This window comes from Bison bison, unplaced genomic scaffold (genome assembly GCF_000754665.1).
Source record: "Bison bison bison isolate TAMUID 2011002044 unplaced genomic scaffold, Bison_UMD1.0 scf7180017864039, whole genome shotgun sequence".
In the NCBI taxonomy this organism is placed as follows: Eukaryota; Metazoa; Chordata; class Mammalia; order Artiodactyla; family Bovidae; genus Bison; species Bison bison.
This window is the reverse complement of record NW_011494611.1, coordinates 2,698,432-2,716,945: the sequence shown is the minus strand read 5'-3', so window position 1 is coordinate 2,716,945 and position 18,514 is coordinate 2,698,432. Positions and strand designations below refer to the sequence as shown.

General features: G+C 48.8%; 1 protein-coding gene and 1 pseudogene across 1 annotated transcript; both read left to right on the top strand.

Annotated features, from left to right (window-relative positions):
- Positions 1-2,977, top strand: part of LOC104985162 — a 3,873-nt pseudogene extending 896 nt beyond the window's left edge.
- Positions 2,978-12,895: 9,918 nt separating this feature from the next.
- ORM1 (orosomucoid 1) lies at positions 12,896-16,501 on the top strand. Its single transcript, XM_010835141.1, has 6 exons — positions 12,896-13,173; positions 13,558-13,700; positions 13,972-14,042; positions 14,817-14,924; positions 15,067-15,170; positions 16,331-16,501. Exons 1-6 carry the CDS (start codon positions 13,057-13,059, stop codon positions 16,394-16,396), a joined length of 609 nt encoding a protein of 202 aa, XP_010833443.1. The 5' UTR covers positions 12,896-13,056; the 3' UTR covers positions 16,397-16,501.
- The last annotated feature ends 2,013 nt before the right edge of the window (positions 16,502-18,514 follow it).

Sequence of the window (18,514 nt, the reverse complement as noted above, 5' to 3'; positions counted from 1 at the left end):
CAGGTGGCCAAAGTATTGGAGTTTCAGTTTCAGCATCAGTCTTTCCAATGAATATTCAGGACTGATCTCCTTTAGGATGGATGGGTTGGATCTCCTTGCAGTCCAAGGGACTCTCAAGAGTCTTCTCCAACACTGCAGTTCAAAAACATCAATTCTTTGGCACTCAGCTTTCTTTATAGTCCAACTCTTACATCCATACATGACTACTGGAAAAACCATAGCTTTGACTAGACAGACCTTTGTCGGTAATGTTTCTGCTTTTTAATATGCTGTCTAGGCTGGTCATAGCTTTTCTTCCAAGGAGCAAGCGTTTTTTAATTTCATGGCTGCAGTCACCATCTGCAGTGATTTTGGAGCTCCCCAAAATAAAGTCTCTCACTATTTCCACTGTTTCCCCATCTATTTTCCATGAGGTGATGGGACCAGATGCCATGATCTTAGTTTTCTGAATGTTGAGCTTTAAGCCAACTTTTTCACTCTCCTCTTTCACTTTCATCAAGAGGCTTTTTAGTTCTTTGTTGCTTTCTGCCCTAAGGGTGGTGTCATCTGTGTATCTGAGGTGATTGATATTTCTCCTGGCAATCTTGATTCCAGCTTGTGTTTCTTCCAGTCCAGCGTTTCTCATGATGTACTCTGCATAGAAGTTAAATAAACAGGGTGACAATATACAGCCTTGCTGTACTCCTTTTCCAATTTGGAACCAATCTGTGTTCCATGTCCAGTTCTAACTGTTGCATCTTGACTTGCATACAGATTTCTCAAGAGGCAGGTCAGGTGGTCTGGTATTCCCATCTCTTTCAGAATTTTCCACAGTTTATTGTGATCCACACAGTCAAAGGCTTTGGCATAGTCAATAAAGCAGAAGTAGATGTTTTTCTGGAACTCTCTTGCTTTTTTGATGATCCAGCAGATGTTGGCAATTTGATCTCTGGTTCCTCTGCCTTTTCTAAAACCAGCGTGAACATCTGGAAGTTCACGGCTCACTTACTGTTGAAGCATGCCCCTGGAAAACCTCTATGGATATTTTGTGTAAATGGAATCTTAGTGGTATCTGACCTTTTGTGAACGAATGCTGTCATGCAACATAATGTTTTCAAGTTTCATCCTGATAGCGTGGATCAAGACTGCATTTTTTTCTTCACAGCTGCATAGTATTTCATTGTGAGGATAGACCAAATTCTGTTTACTCATTCATCCATTGATAACCTGTGGGTTCTTTCCATATTTTGGTGATTGTTAGGAGTGCTTCAGTGTGAACAATTCTTACCTGTGAGATTCTTGAGAGAAGCCCTCACAGTACCTGCTTTGGAAGAAGCGAGTGAGAACCTGGCAGATAGAGTCAGCCAGAGTCAGTGAATAAATATACAGGACACACAGATAAATTTGAATTTCAGATCAACAGTAAGTATGTTTTTAGTGTAAGTATGTCCCATTCAGGACTTCCCAGGTGGCTCTAGTGGTGAAGAATCCTCCTGCCAATGCAGGAGACACAAGAGATAAGGGTTCAATCCCTGGCTCAGGAAGATCCCTTGGAGTTGGAAATGGCAACCTGTTCCAGTATTCTTGCCTGGAAAATTCCATGAACAGAGGAGCCTGACTGGCTACAGTCCATGGGGTCCCAAAGAGTCAGACACGAGTAAGTGACTGAGCACACACACACACATGCACACACACACACACGTCCCATTCAGTATTTGGGACATACTTATACCTGCCAGACCTGAAACCCATATCTCCTGACTCAGTTCAGAGTCCTTTCTTCTTTAGCTTGTTCCTCCTTTCCTGGGATGTCGGAGAAACCAGAATATTTCTGCCCTTCTCATTTACAAGAAAGAACAAATCATGAGAAGATGAACTCATATCTAGGATTTTATGTTTTAAAGACTAGCTGTAAGGTTCTAGGTCATCAGTCCACAGCTGGGTCTTCTCTACCCTCCCCATCCTGGCATCTATCCCAGACTGTGAGCCCCTGGAGTCACTGTCCTGCGGTAACTCTGAGACTTCCATCCATGGAGCCCAGGATTTGTGGTCTGGAAGGGCTTGGAGATTTTCACATCCTAGATACACTTTCGTGTTTGACAAAGAGGCACCCCATGATTCAGTTAAATTGACATAAAATGAATCATCACAAGCTAAGGCTAAGAGAGAATGAATAGAGGTTAGTCAGACAGGGAAAGGCATCGGGAGGAGAGGGAACAGTTAAGGCCTGGAAGTAAAGAAGCACTGCATATCTGGGGAGTAGCAAGGAGCCCCGGGTGGCCCTAGTGGTAAGGAACGTGCTTGCCCACGCAGGAGACGTGAAACACAGGCTCGATCCCAGGGTCGGGAAGATCCCCTGGAGGAGTGCTTGGCAACCCACTCCAGTATTCTTGCCTGGAGAATCCCGTGAACAGAGGAGTCTGGAGGGCTACAGTCCACAGGGTCACAGAGAGTCAGACATGACTGAAGCGACTTAGCACGCTTGCATACAAGTAATTCAAAGTGGTACCGGAGGGTCAGGGGAAGCCTGGGGTATTGGGTTAGGAATAGGACAAGCCACAGGTTTGTACAGGAGAGCAGGGTTTGCGTTGGCCAGATGGAGTCTGTGCTGTGAAGGGGCACTCGAGTGGAGCTGTCCAGGGGCAACTGACCGAACTGAGAGGACAGGTCAGAGGGGTGCAACCCAGTCTGTGTTCCGGAGAGTCATCAGCCGTGAAGACGCAAAGGGTGAGAGAGGCAGGAAGAAGGGCCAGAGGGAAAAGAGAAGAGGAGTTATGCTAAAGCTACACTGCTCAGCGCCCTCGGCACAGGCTCCCTTCCAGGAGGCCTCTGTGACCTGACTGGGAAAGCCAGTGAAATGGGGCCAGCTTGTTCTCAGCAAGGGCAGGTAGAAAGTGTCAGGGACAGAAGACACCTCTTCCCAACACAGCTAAGGAGGACATCCCCAGGGGAAAGCCCAGGCTTGCATTCACTCTGTCCCCAGCGAATCAAGCCTTAGCCAAGGACAGCCATATTTCACAATGACCAGCAGCCTGGTGCTGCGTAAGTGAGAGAGGGATGGGAGAGAAGGAGGGGAGGCTGGCAGGTGGATTCCAGTCTCAGCTTCCCGACTGTCACGTGGCCCTGGGCAAATCATTCTCTCTGGGCCTCGATTTTTCCCCAGCAAAAAGGGGGTGACATGTCTTTCCCTGCTTGCCAACCACAGACCAGGTGATTGTCCTATTAATAGAATAGTTGGATGAACCAGGTGAAATGGAATGATATTCAACTTTTTTTTTTTTTTGATCTCTAAAGTCCACAGTTTTCATATGGTTCAACCCCTATTAACACCTTTCAAAATAACAGCGGTTACACTTCCTTGTACACTTTCTGCGAACCAGGAGCTATGTGGAACGTGACCCGTGTTCACCTCACGCACTGTGTCAGAGACACGTGTTATTGCCCTGGCTCTTCCAACGAGGGAACTAAAGTCCAAAGAGGTTACATAAGTTGCCCAAGATCACAAAACAGGATCTGGACTTAGGCAAATATTTTGGGAGTATTTCCTCAGTCCAGACTCAAAGTTCTTAATTCAGACTGTTTGTTCTGCTGGTGTATTTTTGTGGTGGCTCATGCAGGTCACGTAATAGTTGTCAGACACAGAGCTCAGCCTTGGCTTGTATAAAATGGCTTGTATAAAATGTATACATATAAAGTGGCTTTCTTAGGCAGTGAATCATTTCAGAGTGGTGCCTCTCCCTGGTTATTGAAACCTCACCTCTTCACCATGTCACCTTAGCCCTCTGCGTGTATGTTAGTCACTAAGTCGTGTTCAACTCTTTGCAACCCCATGGACTGTAGCCCTGCAGGCTCCTCTGTCCATGGGATTTTTCAGGCAAGAGTACTGGAGTGAGTTGCCAGTTTCTTCTTCAGGGCATCTTCCTGGCCCAGGTCACTGGTTTTCTCATGTATCTAATGTGGGGTGGGGAGATATTTCATGAATCTAATAGAGACATATTTTTGCATGTTGGTATCTTGAGAAGGGGGATGTAACTTGCTATCTACTGAAGAATTTATATAATGCAGGAGTCTGTCTTTCCTTCCTCACCACCCCACTTCTCATTAAACAGATGGTGATGATTATTATAATAGGAGAACCCTTAGAAGCAAGTTTGTTTCATCTAATATCTAGTTCATCTAAATGTGAACAGATTGATGCACATAACAATCCAATGAGTAGAAGTTATTACTATTATCCCCACTTTACAGCTAGGGAAACTGAGACAGGAGAAGTTAGATAACTTGCCCAAGGTCTCACAGTTAGCAAGTGGCGAAACTGGGATATCTGGTCCCATAATTTCATGGCAAATAGAAGGGGAAAAGTTGGAAGCAGTGACGAATTTCCTCTTCCTGGGCTCTGAAATCACTGTGGTTGGTGACTGCAGCTGTGAAATTAGAAGATGGTTGCTTCTTATCAAGAAAGCTATGACAAACCTAGAAGTGTGTTAAAAGGCAAAGGCATCCCTTTGCCAACAAAGGTCCATATAGCCATGGTCTTTTCAGTAGTCATGTATGAATGTGAGAGCTGGACAATAAAGAAGGCTGAGCGCCAAAAACTTGATGCTTTCAAACTGTGATGCTGGAGAAGACTCTTGAGAACACCTTGGACAGCAAGATCAAACCAGTCAATCTTAAAGGAAATCAACCCCGTATACTCTTTGGAAGGACTGATGCTGAAGCTGAAGCTCCAGTAGTTTGCCCACCTGATACAAACAACCAACTCACTGGAAAGACCCTGAAGCTGGAAAGGACTGAAGGCAGGAGGAGAAGTGGGCAACAGAGGACAAGATGGTTGGATGACATCACCGATTCAGTGGACATGAACTTGGGCAAACTCCGGGAGGTGGTGAGGGCTGGGAAAGCCTGGCAGGCTGCAGTCCATGGGGTCACAAAGAGTCGGACATGACTTAGCAACTGAACGGCAAGAAAACCAGGACAGCTCCTTTACCAGCACCCTACTCTGCTCTGATTGCTCTTCTGTCTCTTTCCTGCCACACTTCTCTTGACATTGTGCCAGGGACAGATGGAAGGGCAGGCTGGGGAGGGCTGCTGAAGACCTCAGTTCATGGAGGTTCCAAACCATCCTTGAAATGTATTAATAAAAAGGTGGAGAAAATTGTTCTGTGTGAGGATGAGTGCTGGGTGTGCTTGGAGAAACTACTTGGATGGCCTCTTGAGAGGAAAGTGAGACACACCCCCGCCTGCCACAAGAGGCAGCCTGGGGGTGAGAAGGGTGAGGACCACTCACTCCTTCCCAGGGGAGGCACTCCACTTACTCCCTGGAAGGGAAATTTTCATTTCTCTCTTCTCTGCTCACATACTTCTGGCCACAAAGTGTGTGGATTTTCTCCCACACCAAGCAATTCTCTGACTTTCCAGACACCAACTGCATGTACTTAGTCACTCAGTCATGTCCGACTCTTTGCAACCCCATGGGCTGTAGCCCACCAGGCTCCTCTGTCCGTGGGGTTCTCCAGGCAAGAATACTGGAGTGGGTGGCCATGTCCTTCTCCAGGGCATCTTCCTGATCCGGGGATTGAACCCATGTCCTCTGTGTCCCCCGCACTGGCAGGTGTGTTCTTTACCACTGTACACTTGGGAAGCCCCAGACACCAACTGGGTATCCTACAATTCAGTTCAGTTCTGATACTCTTATGGAACCAAACTTGGGTCTGCTTGCCACATGCACAGCAAAGCCAGTCTACTGACACTGGGTTGTGGTGAAGCAAAGTCCAGCATTTATTGCAGGCACCAAGCGAGAGGAACAGGCAACTCATGCTCAGAAGACTAGACCTCCCCAACGGCGTTCAGCAAGGGTTTTAAAAGAAAGTGTTAGGGGAGAGGCTCTTAGGATGCGAGATCAGTTCGTGGACCTTCTTCTGATTTGTTGGTGGTGAGGTAACAGGGGGATGTTTCAGAAATCTTGATCATCAACCTTCTGGTTTCAACCAGTCTAGGGTCTACAGGCTTGTGGTCAGCATGTCATCCCCATCCTCCACCGGGGTGCAGGTCTTAGTTTCTGCAGAACAACTCAAAGATAACCATCAAATTGCTATCTACATCCCTTCCGGAGGGACTAGGAGTCCTGCGTCTATATTGTCCCACTTACTGACTGCTTAAGCCTGCTCTTTGGAACTCAAGGAAAGGCTTAGAAACGTGCAAAGACCTTGCAGGTCCTGCTCAGTTTCAATCTCCCCTTTTCTTTGATACCCCTCAGTTATGAGGGAAACGGGTTGAACAAGAAAGGAAATAAACGTTTGGATAGATAGATTCATCACAAACTTGGTAAGGACTTGGTAAACTTGGATTTAGGGGGACTCAGTTTCAACACTAATCAGGGTGAGCATCAGATCCTGCAGGTTAAGGGCTCAGACCCACAAGACTGTCCCCAATGCAATGGCAGTCACAAGTCCAGGGGGTCCCCTGTGCGTCCAACTCACCAGCTTTAAATCACAGACTCCCATAACCCCTTCCTTGGGTTTGACCATTTATTAGAACAGCTCAGAGAATTCAGAAGATCATTTACTTACTAGATTACCAGTTTAGTATAAAAGGATACAATTCAGGAATAGTCAGATGGCAGTGATGCCCAGGGCAAGGTATGTGGGAAAGAGCACAGGACTTCCAGGCCTTCTTTGGATCGGCCACCTACCCAGCACCTCTACATGTCCTTGCTCTGACTTCACTGAAAGCACCCTTACCTGGGCATGGCTGATTAAATCATTGTTCGTCATTAGTGACCAAGACGATCTCCAGCACCAGTTCCCTTCCCAGAGATGAAGGAGTGGAGCTGAAAATTTCAACCCTCTAATCACAAAGTCAGTCTCCATTCTGAGGGTATCCAGGAACCCCCAGCCAAGGGACATCTCGTTCGTCTACAAAAAGACAAGTATCACTTTGGAGATCCCAGGAGTTTTTATGACCTGTGTTACCAGAAATGGAGGTAGAGATCGAACATATGTTTCTTATTATAGTCAGTCCCCTACATACAAATGAGGTCTGTCCAAAGAGTGCCTTTGTAAGTCTGGTATATTCGTAAGTCCAACAAAGTGAGCCTAGGTACTCAGCTAACACGATTGGCTGTATAGTACTGTACTGTAGTAGGTTTATATTACTTTTCACACAAATAACACATAAAAACAAACACAAAAAATAAAACATTTTTAATCTTACAGCACAGTACCTTGAAAAGTACAGTAATACAGTACAGCAGCTGGCATACAGGGGCTGGCGTCGCATGAACAGCCAAGAGTTACTGACTGGAGGGGTGAGAAGAGGTGGGAGATGGTAGAGCTGAAGGATCTTAGGAGACGGAGGGCAAGCTGCAACTTCACGCCTGATGCTGATGGAACACACGTTCACAATTTGCAGCTTCGTATGCAGGGCACTTATTGTATATCACACTCACTATCTATGGTTTTGCTTCAGGAGGCATGCAGGTTAGGCCGGAGCTGAATTGCTCTGGACAAAAGAAAGACCATGTTCTGCTATTTACTGGCCCTCCCTGTTCACCCTTTGCCCACACAGGGGACGACCCTAGCATTTTTGCGCATCAACAAATGAAGGCCCACAGACCACTGTTCTAAATAACTAAACATTATACATCAAAAGCTTTTAAATAAAACTGACTCTTTAAAATTAACATTTGGGAAATTTAATCAATGGGTTAAGGTTTGTTCAAAAGTTTGTAAAGCTATAAATCATTCACCATGCTAACATTCAACCTCGAGCAGCTGACGCCAAGAATCAGATCCATGCCTAATGTGTGTTACATCTACCTATATATGAATTTAAGAGGAACGTGAATGATTTCACATTGCAAAATATTTCTTGGCTACCACATGCAACTGTTGCAAATATTGCCCAGTTCTAATTCAGGAGGGCCTCCCCAACCACGGGTTGCAAAAAAAAAAAAAACGTGGTTTCTCGTTACTATTGGGAAGCAAGGGCTAATGTGGTAAGAAAGTATGGCCTTTATGCAGAGAGGGAGGAATGAGAAAGTTAATTAATCTGTCTTTTTCTGTAGTCAGATCCAAGCTCGTACACCCCACACACAGGGAGGTCAAATGGAGACATCAGAGTCTGGAGCAGAGAAAGCTCATCGAGGAGGTGCCAACACGGAAAATGGAGGCTTAGACCTGTGTCAAGTCCATCTGGTTAGCTGGCCGGAGCACAGGGTTTTTAGAGGCAGGAAGGGTGACAGGAGAGAGGTGTAGGATGCGTGATCAGCTTGTGAATCTTCTTCCGATTGGTTGGTGGGGAGGTAACAGGGGGTTGTTTCAGAAATCTCCATTATCAGCTTTCTGCTTCCAACTAGTCTGGGGTCTGCGTGCTCATGGTCAGGATGTCGTCCCCATCCTCCACCTGGGTACAGGTCTTAGTTTCTGCAAAACAACTCAAAGATAAACATCAAGTTGTTATCTACATCCCTTCCGGAGGGACTAGGAGTCCTGTGTCCATGTTGTCCTAATCATTAACTGCTTGAGCCTGCTCTTTGGAACTCAGAGAAGGCCTAGGAGACATAAGCCTTCCGACCACACCCCCCTTTTTCCTTTCTATCAACAAGAAATGGAGGGGTTTTTATTTTACCTGGGAGGGCCTTGCAGGGTCCTGCTAGGTTTCACTACCTCTGAGTCCACTCAAATCTTCCCTGGACTCGGAAGTGGGTCTGAAGGGATGGAGGCATCAGCCTCCATGACTCTGACCCCATCACATGCTCCAGCCACACGGACCATCCTAATCCTGCTGCTATCTCCCCTGTCAGCAGTAGCATCACCTTCAAAACCTCGGGATGTTTGGGAAGAGCACCTGGTGTTTCAGGGAGAGAGTAGAACATGGGAAGACTTGTTCCCCTGGGCTCTGAACACGGTTGGCTGTGACAAAAGGCATTTAGGGTTATGGGTCACCCTGTGCAGTATCAGGCGGCAGATCCCAAGTGACAGAGGTGCTTGTGTGTTGTTGCACGAACGTGTGTGTGTGTGTGTGTCCACGTGTGTGACATGTGGGGACCTGGAAAGATCTGGGCTCTAGGTAAGAACCTCACTGGACCCCTGTCTGATGGTAGCAGTGTGCCCACATGGCATTCAGCATGTCCTTACATAGTGTCTTGAAACTGTCTACTTCCATCATCTCACACTTGGACCACTGCAACTGCCCAGCTGCTCTGCCAAGTTCGTTCTCCTGTGCTTGTCCTCCCCGTCCCCTGTTCTTCTCACTGCAGACAGTGGGCTCTCTCTAAAGGGCAAATCTGATATTACCCCTCCGCACACACCTCACTTAAAATCTTTCTGTTTCTCCCCAGTGCCCTCAGAGGACACTGCAAACTCCTCGGCCTGGTTTCCACGCTCTGCAGCTTGGGTTCCGACCAAGAGCACCACCCCCAGCATCAGCCTCCATCCCTCTGACCCTATCACAGGCTCCAGTCACATAGACTGTCTTGATCCTTCTTGTATCACCCTCTCCCTTACCTGCACTGTTCCCTCCTGAAGCGCTCCAATCGTGTTTGCAAGACTCCAGTTAAAGCAATGCAAGTTCAAGACACTAGCTGAGCCGATAAAAACAGAAAAAGAAGGGAAATTCTAGTTCTGACAAGGATGTGGAGGGAGAGACTCATTTCTGCATTGCCATATCAGTACAGCATTAAAGGTTGTTAGTGCTTTTTGATTTGTCATGGTTTTGCTTTCTCTCTTTTGGGGGAGAATTTTTTTTTTTTTAATCAACTTAATTGAGGTATACTAGGCATACAATAAGGGCTTCCCCAGTGGCTCTATGGTAAAAGAAACCCCCTGCAAAGCAGGAGTCACTGCAATGCAGGAGTCACTGGAGACATGGGTTTGATCCGTGGGTGGGGAAGGACCCCTGGAGGAGGGCATGGCAACCCACTCCAGCGTTCTTGCCTGGAGAATTGCATAGACAGAGGAACCTGGTGGGCTAGGTCCGTGGGGTCGCAAAGAATTGAACACGACTGAAGCGACTTAGCATGCACAGCATACAACAAAATTCACACGTTTTCAATTTCCAGCTCAAAGAGTTTCACAAATGTACATATCAATACGTGTGTAACCACCACCAGAATGAAAATAGAGAACATGGTCATCTGCCTCAAAAAGTTCTCTCGGGTCCCTGGGCAAATTGCCAAGGCAACCACTGATCTGATTTCTACCATTACCATTAGTTTTGACTGTTCTAGAACTTCACATAAGTGGAGTCACACTGTCTGTGTGCTGGGTGAGGTTTTTTTTTTTAATGTTTATTTATTTGACTGCACCGAGTGTTAGCTGCAGCAGCTGGGATCTTAGTTATAGCGTGCGGGATTTTCTGTGGCCGGTGAACTCTTAGCTGAGGCATGTAGGATCTAGTTCCCTAACCAGGGATGGAACCCGGGCCCGCTCATCAGGAGCATGGAGTCTTAGCAACTGGACCACCCGGGAAGTCCAGTCCCTGAGCTGTTGAGTCTAGCTCCTTTCTTTTTTTTGGGGGGGTCGGTGATGGCTGCACTGGGTCTTTGCTGCTATTCATGGGCTTTCTCCAATTGCAGTGAGCAGGGGCTACTCTTCCCTGTGGTGTGCGGGCTCCTCACTGTTGCAGAGCACAAGCTCTAGAGAGTGAGCTCGGTACTTGTGGCACACGGGCTCACTTGTCCCACTGCATGTGGGATCTTCTGGACCAGGGGTTGAACCTATGTTCCCTGAATTGGCAGGGGGACTCCCGACCACTGGACCATCAGGGAAACCTGAGTCTGGTTTCTTTTGTTCAGCATGTTTTTGGAATTCATTTACGTTGTTGTATATATCCGCAGTTCATTCTTTTTTTGTTGCTAAGTGTTATTCCATTGTATAAAAATAACACAGTTTGTTTTTCCATTTTCCTTTTGACAGATACCTGAATTGTTTGTAGCTTGGGGGCTATTTATTTTTATTTATTGGGGGGAGCTTTTAAATATCACTAAAGTCTTGTATTTTTAAAGACATATGCTTTTCTTTCTCTTGAAAGAAATTTGGATGGTCTCTGATATATCTTCAGAGGAAAAATTACAATCTAAAATGCTATAGGCAACTGCATCTTAATAAAGTTGGGAAAAAAAATAAAATAAAATGCTCTAGGTATAAAGAGAGGACATGTTTATGGAAGTTAGAATCCAGGAAGTGAATGGAAGACTATTCATCCATTCAAACTACAACCGCTGACTACACTGACACAGGAAAAATTATGCAAATATATGAAATGAATAAGAATACAAAATTGTAATCCTATCATAATAATATTTTTGGAATCTATTTATACAAATAAAGATTTGACTCCATCACATAGAAATGCAAATGAGCAGAGGAATTATTTATTCCATGGTTTATACTGAATGTCTGCTCCTTGCTGGGCACTGTTCCAGGACTGGGAACATATGGGTAAAAAGAAAGGCAAGCTCCCTGATCAACCAGCAGGGAGTGGAGAAAACACAGGGACCATTTCCTGTTTTAGATGTTGCTGCTGCTGCTGCTGCTAAGTCGCTTCAGTCGTGTCCGACTCTGTGTGACTCCATAGACAGCAGCCCACCAGGCTCTCCCGTCCCTGGGATTCTCCAGGCAAGAACACTGGAGTGGGTTGCCATTTCCTTCTCCAATGCATGGAAGTGAAAGTGAAGTTGCTCAGTCGTGTCCGACTCTTCGGGACCCCCTGGACTGCAGCCTACCAGGCTCCTCTGTCCATGGGATTTTCCAGGCAAGAGTACTGGAGTGGGGTGCCATCGCCTTCTCTGAGAGGCGGTTTAAGTAGTATCGGATAGGCCAAAATATTCATTCATCCCTTGTAACATCCTAGGGAAAAACTCGAGTGAACTTTTTGGCCAACCCAATACATTTGCTTCCCTGGTGGCTCAGACAGTAAAGAATCTGCCTGCAGTGTGGGAGGCCTGGGTTCGATCCGTGGGTTGGGAAGATCCCCAGGAAAAGGGAATGGCTACCCACTCCATTATTCTGGCCTGGGGAACTCCATGGACTGTATAGTCCACGGAGTCGAAAAAAGTTGGATACAACTGAGCGACTTTCACTCACTCACTCAATACTGGAAATAGACATTCAACTTAGAGGTCCCTTTCTTTTGGAAATGTCCCTGCTCCAGGATTGAGTTGGGGCCTCTCTGGACTTTTGTTGTTTCACAGCTGTCCCCACACTCATTTGGGACTGATCCCATGTTTGCCCATACCTCCTACCCCTAAATCCCTCCCCCACTCATTCCCATATACACCACACTCTCTAAGTTGCCTTCAGCACTTGATTTACAGCGGTTCCTTTAAGAGAGTTGGACTATAAAGGAAGCTGAGCACTGAAGAATTGATGCTTTTGAACTGTGGTGTTGGAGAAGACTCTTAAGAGTCCCTTGGACTGCAAGGAGATCCAACCAGTCCATCCTAAAGGAGATCAGTCCTGGGTGTTCATTAGAAGGACTGATGTTGAAGCTGAAACTCCAATACTTTGGCCACCAAATGCAAAGACTCATTTGAAAAGACCCTGATTCTGGGAAAGATTGAAGGTAGAAGAAGGGGACGACAGAGGATGAGATGGTTGGATGGCATCACCGACTCAATGGACATGAGTTTGAGTAAACTCCGGAAGTTGGTGATGGACAGGGAGGCCTGGCATGCTGCAGTCCATGGGGTCGCAGAGTCAGACATGATTGAGTGACTGAACTGACTGACTACCTTTAAGTCTTGGTGCTTAATAGAACAGGAATTCAATGAAAACAGGGGACTTTGTTTACAGGCCCCTCGATCATTATCTAAACACATTAACTAGTACCACTCGGGTCCAAACTTTTGGACCCTGGTAACTCCTCCAGGTTAGGGACTCAAATTAGACCCAGGCTTGCAAGATTTACCTACAGCTGGCTTTGCAGGAAGGACAGAAGGATTTGAGCAAAACATTTCACAAGAGTGCCGGATTGTGTCACAACTGGGTCCTAGGGACCCGTCCACAGCTCCTTTAAAAGTCACTGACATCTTCCAACCACCAGCTTGCTTGGCTGCAGGTATCTCCTGGTCTTAACATGGCACTGCTTTGGGCTCTCGCTGTCCTGAGCCTCCTTCCCCTGCTGGATGCCCAGAGCCCTGAGTGTGCCAACCTGATGACAGTGGCGCCCATTACCAATGCCACCATGGACTTGGTAAGTGCCTGACTCCCTGAGCACCATGGGCAGCTGCTTCCCTCCCTGGGCTTTCCTTTGCCCTCCTGATACCTCCCTTTTCTCTCCTGGGGCCTGGGCTGAAATTTTGACCAGGCTCCAGAGACATTTCTCTGCCTCTAAACTCAGATGTCTCCTTGCAAGGTCCCTCAGCAGGGAACAACTCTGTCCTAGGTGGGGAGGGGCTGCCCAGGGGCTGGGGGGCATTTGGGGAGATACCTGGTTCCCTGAGTGAGCTCTTGTATGATCACTCCTCATCCGGAGCCCCAGTCTCCTTGTTTGCAAAAAGGGGACAGAGATCTGCTGTCTCATCCCAGCTAACTATCAAGGATTTGGCTCCATCACCAATTCCTGGCTTCTCCCCAGCTCTCTGGCAAGTGGTTTTATATTGGCTCCGCTTTCCGAAACCCCGAGTACAATAAGTCGGCTAGAGCAATCCAGGCGGCTTTCTTTTACTTTGAGCCCAGGCACGCAGAGGACAAGCTGATCACCAGAGAGTACCAGACCATGTGAGAGCCCACACCCCCAGCCCCAGCCTCTGGCTTTCACTCCCAGCTGCAGAAAATCCTTAAGCGAGTCCAACTTTCCTCCTGGCCTCAGCCTCAGCCTTCCCATGGATGGAACTGCGGTGGGGTGGGGGTGGGGGGTGGGGAGCGTGGCGGGGAGGGGAGGGAGGGAATGCTGACTCTAATTGTCATCTGACTCGTTGACTGCGATGGGCGATCGAGCACTTCTCTTTGACCGCTTACTGTTTTTCTCCCCGCTTCTATCCGGCTGTAGTGCGGACAAGTGCGTCTACAACTGCAGCTTCATAAAAATCTATCGTCAGAATGGGACCTTGTCTAAAGTTGGTGAGAGCCAGCCTTCAGGTGGAGGGCTGCTGTGTGGAGAGGGGAGATGGTGGGTTGTTCAGCCTCGAGGAGGGGGCCCAGAGGACTTCTTATATCTCTGCGGTCCTTGTACCTGCACACAGCAAATAATCAGTAATAACTGCCAGCATTTTCAAGTTCTTGCTCTGTGCCAGGCACTGTTCGAAGTGCTTTACATTTAATCCCCTTCATACTCACTAACAACCCTAGGAGGACATCATAGTGATCAGATGGGGAAACAGAGAAACTGAGATGTCAAGGAGTTTCCCTGAGGTCACACAGCTTATAATTAGAACTAGGCTCTAAACCCCAGGCTGGCTCCAGTCCTACGTCTCAAGTCAGTTACTCCGTATCTTCTGCGAGCTAAAGGAGGGAGCCTGTATGGGGCAGGCAGTGGCTTCACCCACGTCCCACTAACACTAACACTGCAAAGAGGGTGCCCAGTAGGAGCCGGTGGAATGGAACAGATGTCACTTTGCAGCCCCGGGGCTCCTGTCTGAGTCTGGTTTCCTCATCTGTAAAATGGGGAGATAAAGGCCTTGACAACCACGGTCCACATGAGGCTCCTGAGATTATGCACATGGAGGGCACTCGATGCAGAGCCTGGCACATGGCAGGAATGAGGGACCAGCGGCCCCAGGGAACCCCTGGCCTTCCCGGACTGGCTGTGTGGCCTTGGGCACATCCCTGTTCCTAGCCCATGAGATGGGAAGCATGTGGTTTCCTGTGGTCTCACCAGAGTCATCTCTTTTTCAGAGTCGGACAGAGAACACTTTGTTGACCTGCTGCTCAGCAAGCACTTCAGGACCTTCATGCTTGCTGCCTCCTGGAATGGCACAAAGAACGTGGGGGTGTCCTTCTATGGTAGATGTCCCAAACCCCCACTCCACCCAAGCCTCATCCCAGGACCACCACTCCCCGGGCTAGGTCCCCAGAACCCCAGCCCTTCCTGGCCTCCCTCTTAGGCCTCCCACATCCCCACCTGGCCCCTTGCTCCCTCTTGTAGCTGATAAGCCGGAGGTGACCCAGGAGCAGAAGAAAGAGTTCTTAGATGTCATCAAGTGCATAGGCATCCAGGAATCAGAAATCATATACACTGACAAGAAGAAGGTGAGTGCAAGGAGGATGGGGTAGTGCTCACCCTGAGGGTGGCCCCACCTTGGGCAGCCTCAGAGGCCTAGAGAGGGGAGCTGTCTGTCAAGGCTTCACAGCGAGACAGGACCTCCTGATCAAGCACCAGCTTCCCTGAAGGACCTCCGGGGGATGGATGAGTGTCCAGGAGGGAAGAGTCACTGGAAAATCAGAGAGGATGCCTGGAGCCCGTGGGGGGACTGGAAAACCTAACGGGGGGGGGGGCGGTGGGGGAAGAGCAGAGCCAAGTTGCGGCAAACGGAGAAGAGAATTCCCTGTATGTACAGGGAATGATCATTTACAGCTGCTGCTTGCCACGCCCCAGGCCTCTAATGCCTGTGTGACGGGCAATAGGTCTTATGGTTTTGGAGTCACCCCAACCGCAAGTCTAGGACCGCTGTCCCGATTTTTGCTATAACTGAGAATTTTCTGTGTCCTCTTAATGCTTTCCTTTAAATCTGTTAAATGAAAGGCTTTACTTGGTCTTGTCCTGTGCACTATCTGAAGTCACAGAGCTGATGAGCTGGCTACCCTTTCTTGATATATGTGGAATACTATCACGATTATTAAAATCAAAACATCTCCATCTGCCTGCCACTGAAGGTCATTTCCCATGACCACCAGTGGCGCAAATCACCGCCCCCCATTTTTGGGAACCACGGAAAAGAGCTTATGAACACAGGCACTGGAGTTGCTCCTGCGGCCAGCAGCCTACCTCCCCCATCTGCTGGCTGGGGGGACAGGCCCCAGGCTGCCCTGAACCTCCCTCTCACCATCTTCAAAACAGTGCGAGGAATCCGGGAGATAACAGAAGGGCAGACAGGGCATGAGTGCTCAGACACGCCAGTTGTTGAGGGTCTGAGCCTCTGTTTCAGTGGTGAATAAGCTGAGATGTGGAGAGAGAAAATAACCTGTCCAAGGTCACCCAGCCGGAGCCCTGCGTGGGCTGGTGCCACAGTCCAGAGCTCATTCCCCTCCAAAGACCCAGAGTCTCTTTCTGGCCGACCCCTCCCCTCACCCCCGCTCCGTGCCCGCTGCCAGGCCTGGCCTGTCGGTCTCCTGAGCTCACTCGGCCTTGCCTCCTGCCCATCCCAGCCCAGCCCACCCTTCCCTGGCCATGTGCTGTCTTCTCCCACTAGGATGCGTGTGGGCCGCTGGAGAAGCAGCATGAGGAGGAAAGGAAGAAGGAGACAGAAGCGTCCTAGTATTGGGCCAGGATCCTGGGGGCTACGAGGGCCCACCCGCAGCCCTCTGCTCACTGTTTGTAACTCAGTTCCCTCGGTTGCATCAATAAAGTTTGTTTCGGTGCAGTCAGGCTGTCCTTCGAGCGTTCATTCATTCATTCATGTGCCCGCCTGAGTCAACTGAGGTCAGCCCTGGCTGATCAGATGCCCTGAGTGGATCCCTGGATGGAAAAGCCCTTGCTGTGGTCCCCAGCACCTGTGCCAGAATGGACAGCCATATGCACTGAGTGCCCTGGGAGCCCAGCACGGGGAAGGTTCCTTCTAGTGGGGAAGTCTGGGAAGGCTACCTGGAAGGGGCGCCTGAACCACTCTAGAAAGATTAGAGCTTGATAGCACCTGCTGTTCCCACTGAAGCCAAAGATCTGTTTAAGGAACATCGAGGCAGAGGACCATGAGCAGGAGGTCAGGTAGATAGAGGGTGGTGAAGACTCAGGAGTGTGGTGCCAAGCACCAGGGTCCTTACTTTATTAATAGATGTCACCCTGGCCATCTGGGGAGGTGAGTTGGGAGGGGCAAAGCAGGAGGCAGGGAGACCGGCTCGGAGTCTTCCTGAGCATCCTGGAAGAGGCAGGTGCCTGGGCCAGGGCAGGGGCTGGATGGAGGCTCAGGGGACTCGGGGCCAGGCCAGAGGGGCTGTGTGTCTCCTTGAGGTGTCCCCAGAGTGCCTGCCTGTCACCCAGAAGGAAGAAAGGACACCTAAGGGTAAGGAGGGTCTCTCAAATCCAGACAACTTACAGTGATCAGAGCTCTCGCCATGGAGCCATGTCCAAGGCAGACCCACTTAGAGGTGCAAAGAGGACTGAGTCTGAAGCCAGGAGTTGAGCAAGGAAGGCTGGTGTCTGGGACTTCCCTGGTGGTCCAGCGGCTAAGACTCCATGCTCCCAATGCAGGGGGCCTGGGCTCAATCCCTGGTCAGGGAACTGGTCCCACATGCAACAACAAAGATCCCATGTGTAGCAACTAAGGCCCCGGTGCAGCCAAATAAATAGATAAACATTAAAAAAATATAAAAGAAGGCTGTTCTCCTTCCAGACCCAAGCGTTCTGCGATATGTGGTCACAGGAGAGAAGCAGCATGATGCACGTGGCAGAGAAGTTGGACTGAATAATTCAAGTATTCTGTGTACACAGGTCCTAAGCCATCTGGAGTGAGAGGACCACAACCCTCGCTCCTGAAACCCAGTCCTGTGGCGCACACACCTGCATCCTCCAAAGAGCCACACCCCCAAGACTCCAGCATCCTTTGTCCAAAGCTGCAGCCCTGCTGTGCCTGGGGCAGTGAGGCTGGAGACACTGCCCTGGGTCCCTACCTTGGGCTCCGCCTTCCCATCCACGTCCCATGACGGTGTGGGCCTGGAGGCTCAGAACCTACAAGAAATCCTTCATCTCAGCAAGATGCCATTGTCAACTCTCCTGAGAAGGATCAGCTGAAAAATGAAATTGAAATGGGTTCCAGAGAAGCAAGTGAGATGAGAGGTGGGAAAGACTGAAGAAAAGGCCAAGGGAAGAGGAAGCAGGAGTCAGGGAGAAAATGTCATGGAGGTTTAGGGAGAATAAAACAGTTACAAAGAACACGGACTTTGGAGTCGGACCATCGCAAGTTCCAGTAGATGGAACCTCGGTCTCCTCATCAATAAAATGGGGGCACACTTAGCTCAAGGATTGGCATCTAGGAGACACTCAGTAAATAGCAGCTGTTGTTTGGTGTCAAAAGGAGCACTGGAAAGAGAGTCCAGGTGCGTGCTCACCCAGACACCAATTTGCTCACAATGTCTCACAAGAGAGGCTTGGCCAGATGGCCTCTCCTCGCAGCCCCATCCGGCAGAAAGCTTCACGGTTCTGAGCGGGTAAAGTTGGAGAAACAGATGGCGCCAAGAGGCAGGCAGGTCGAGTCTGGAAATGCGCGCCCAACCTGCCCTCCGGGAGAGGGCTCCGCTCAGCACTGAGTCTTTTGTCCCCTAACGTGACCTTAGAAACCATAAGTGGATGACATATACCACAGACGTGGGTGGGTTTGCGAATGTTTGGGGTGTTCTTTGACTTCCATTTCTTAAGATTACTATGTAGGACTTCCATGGCA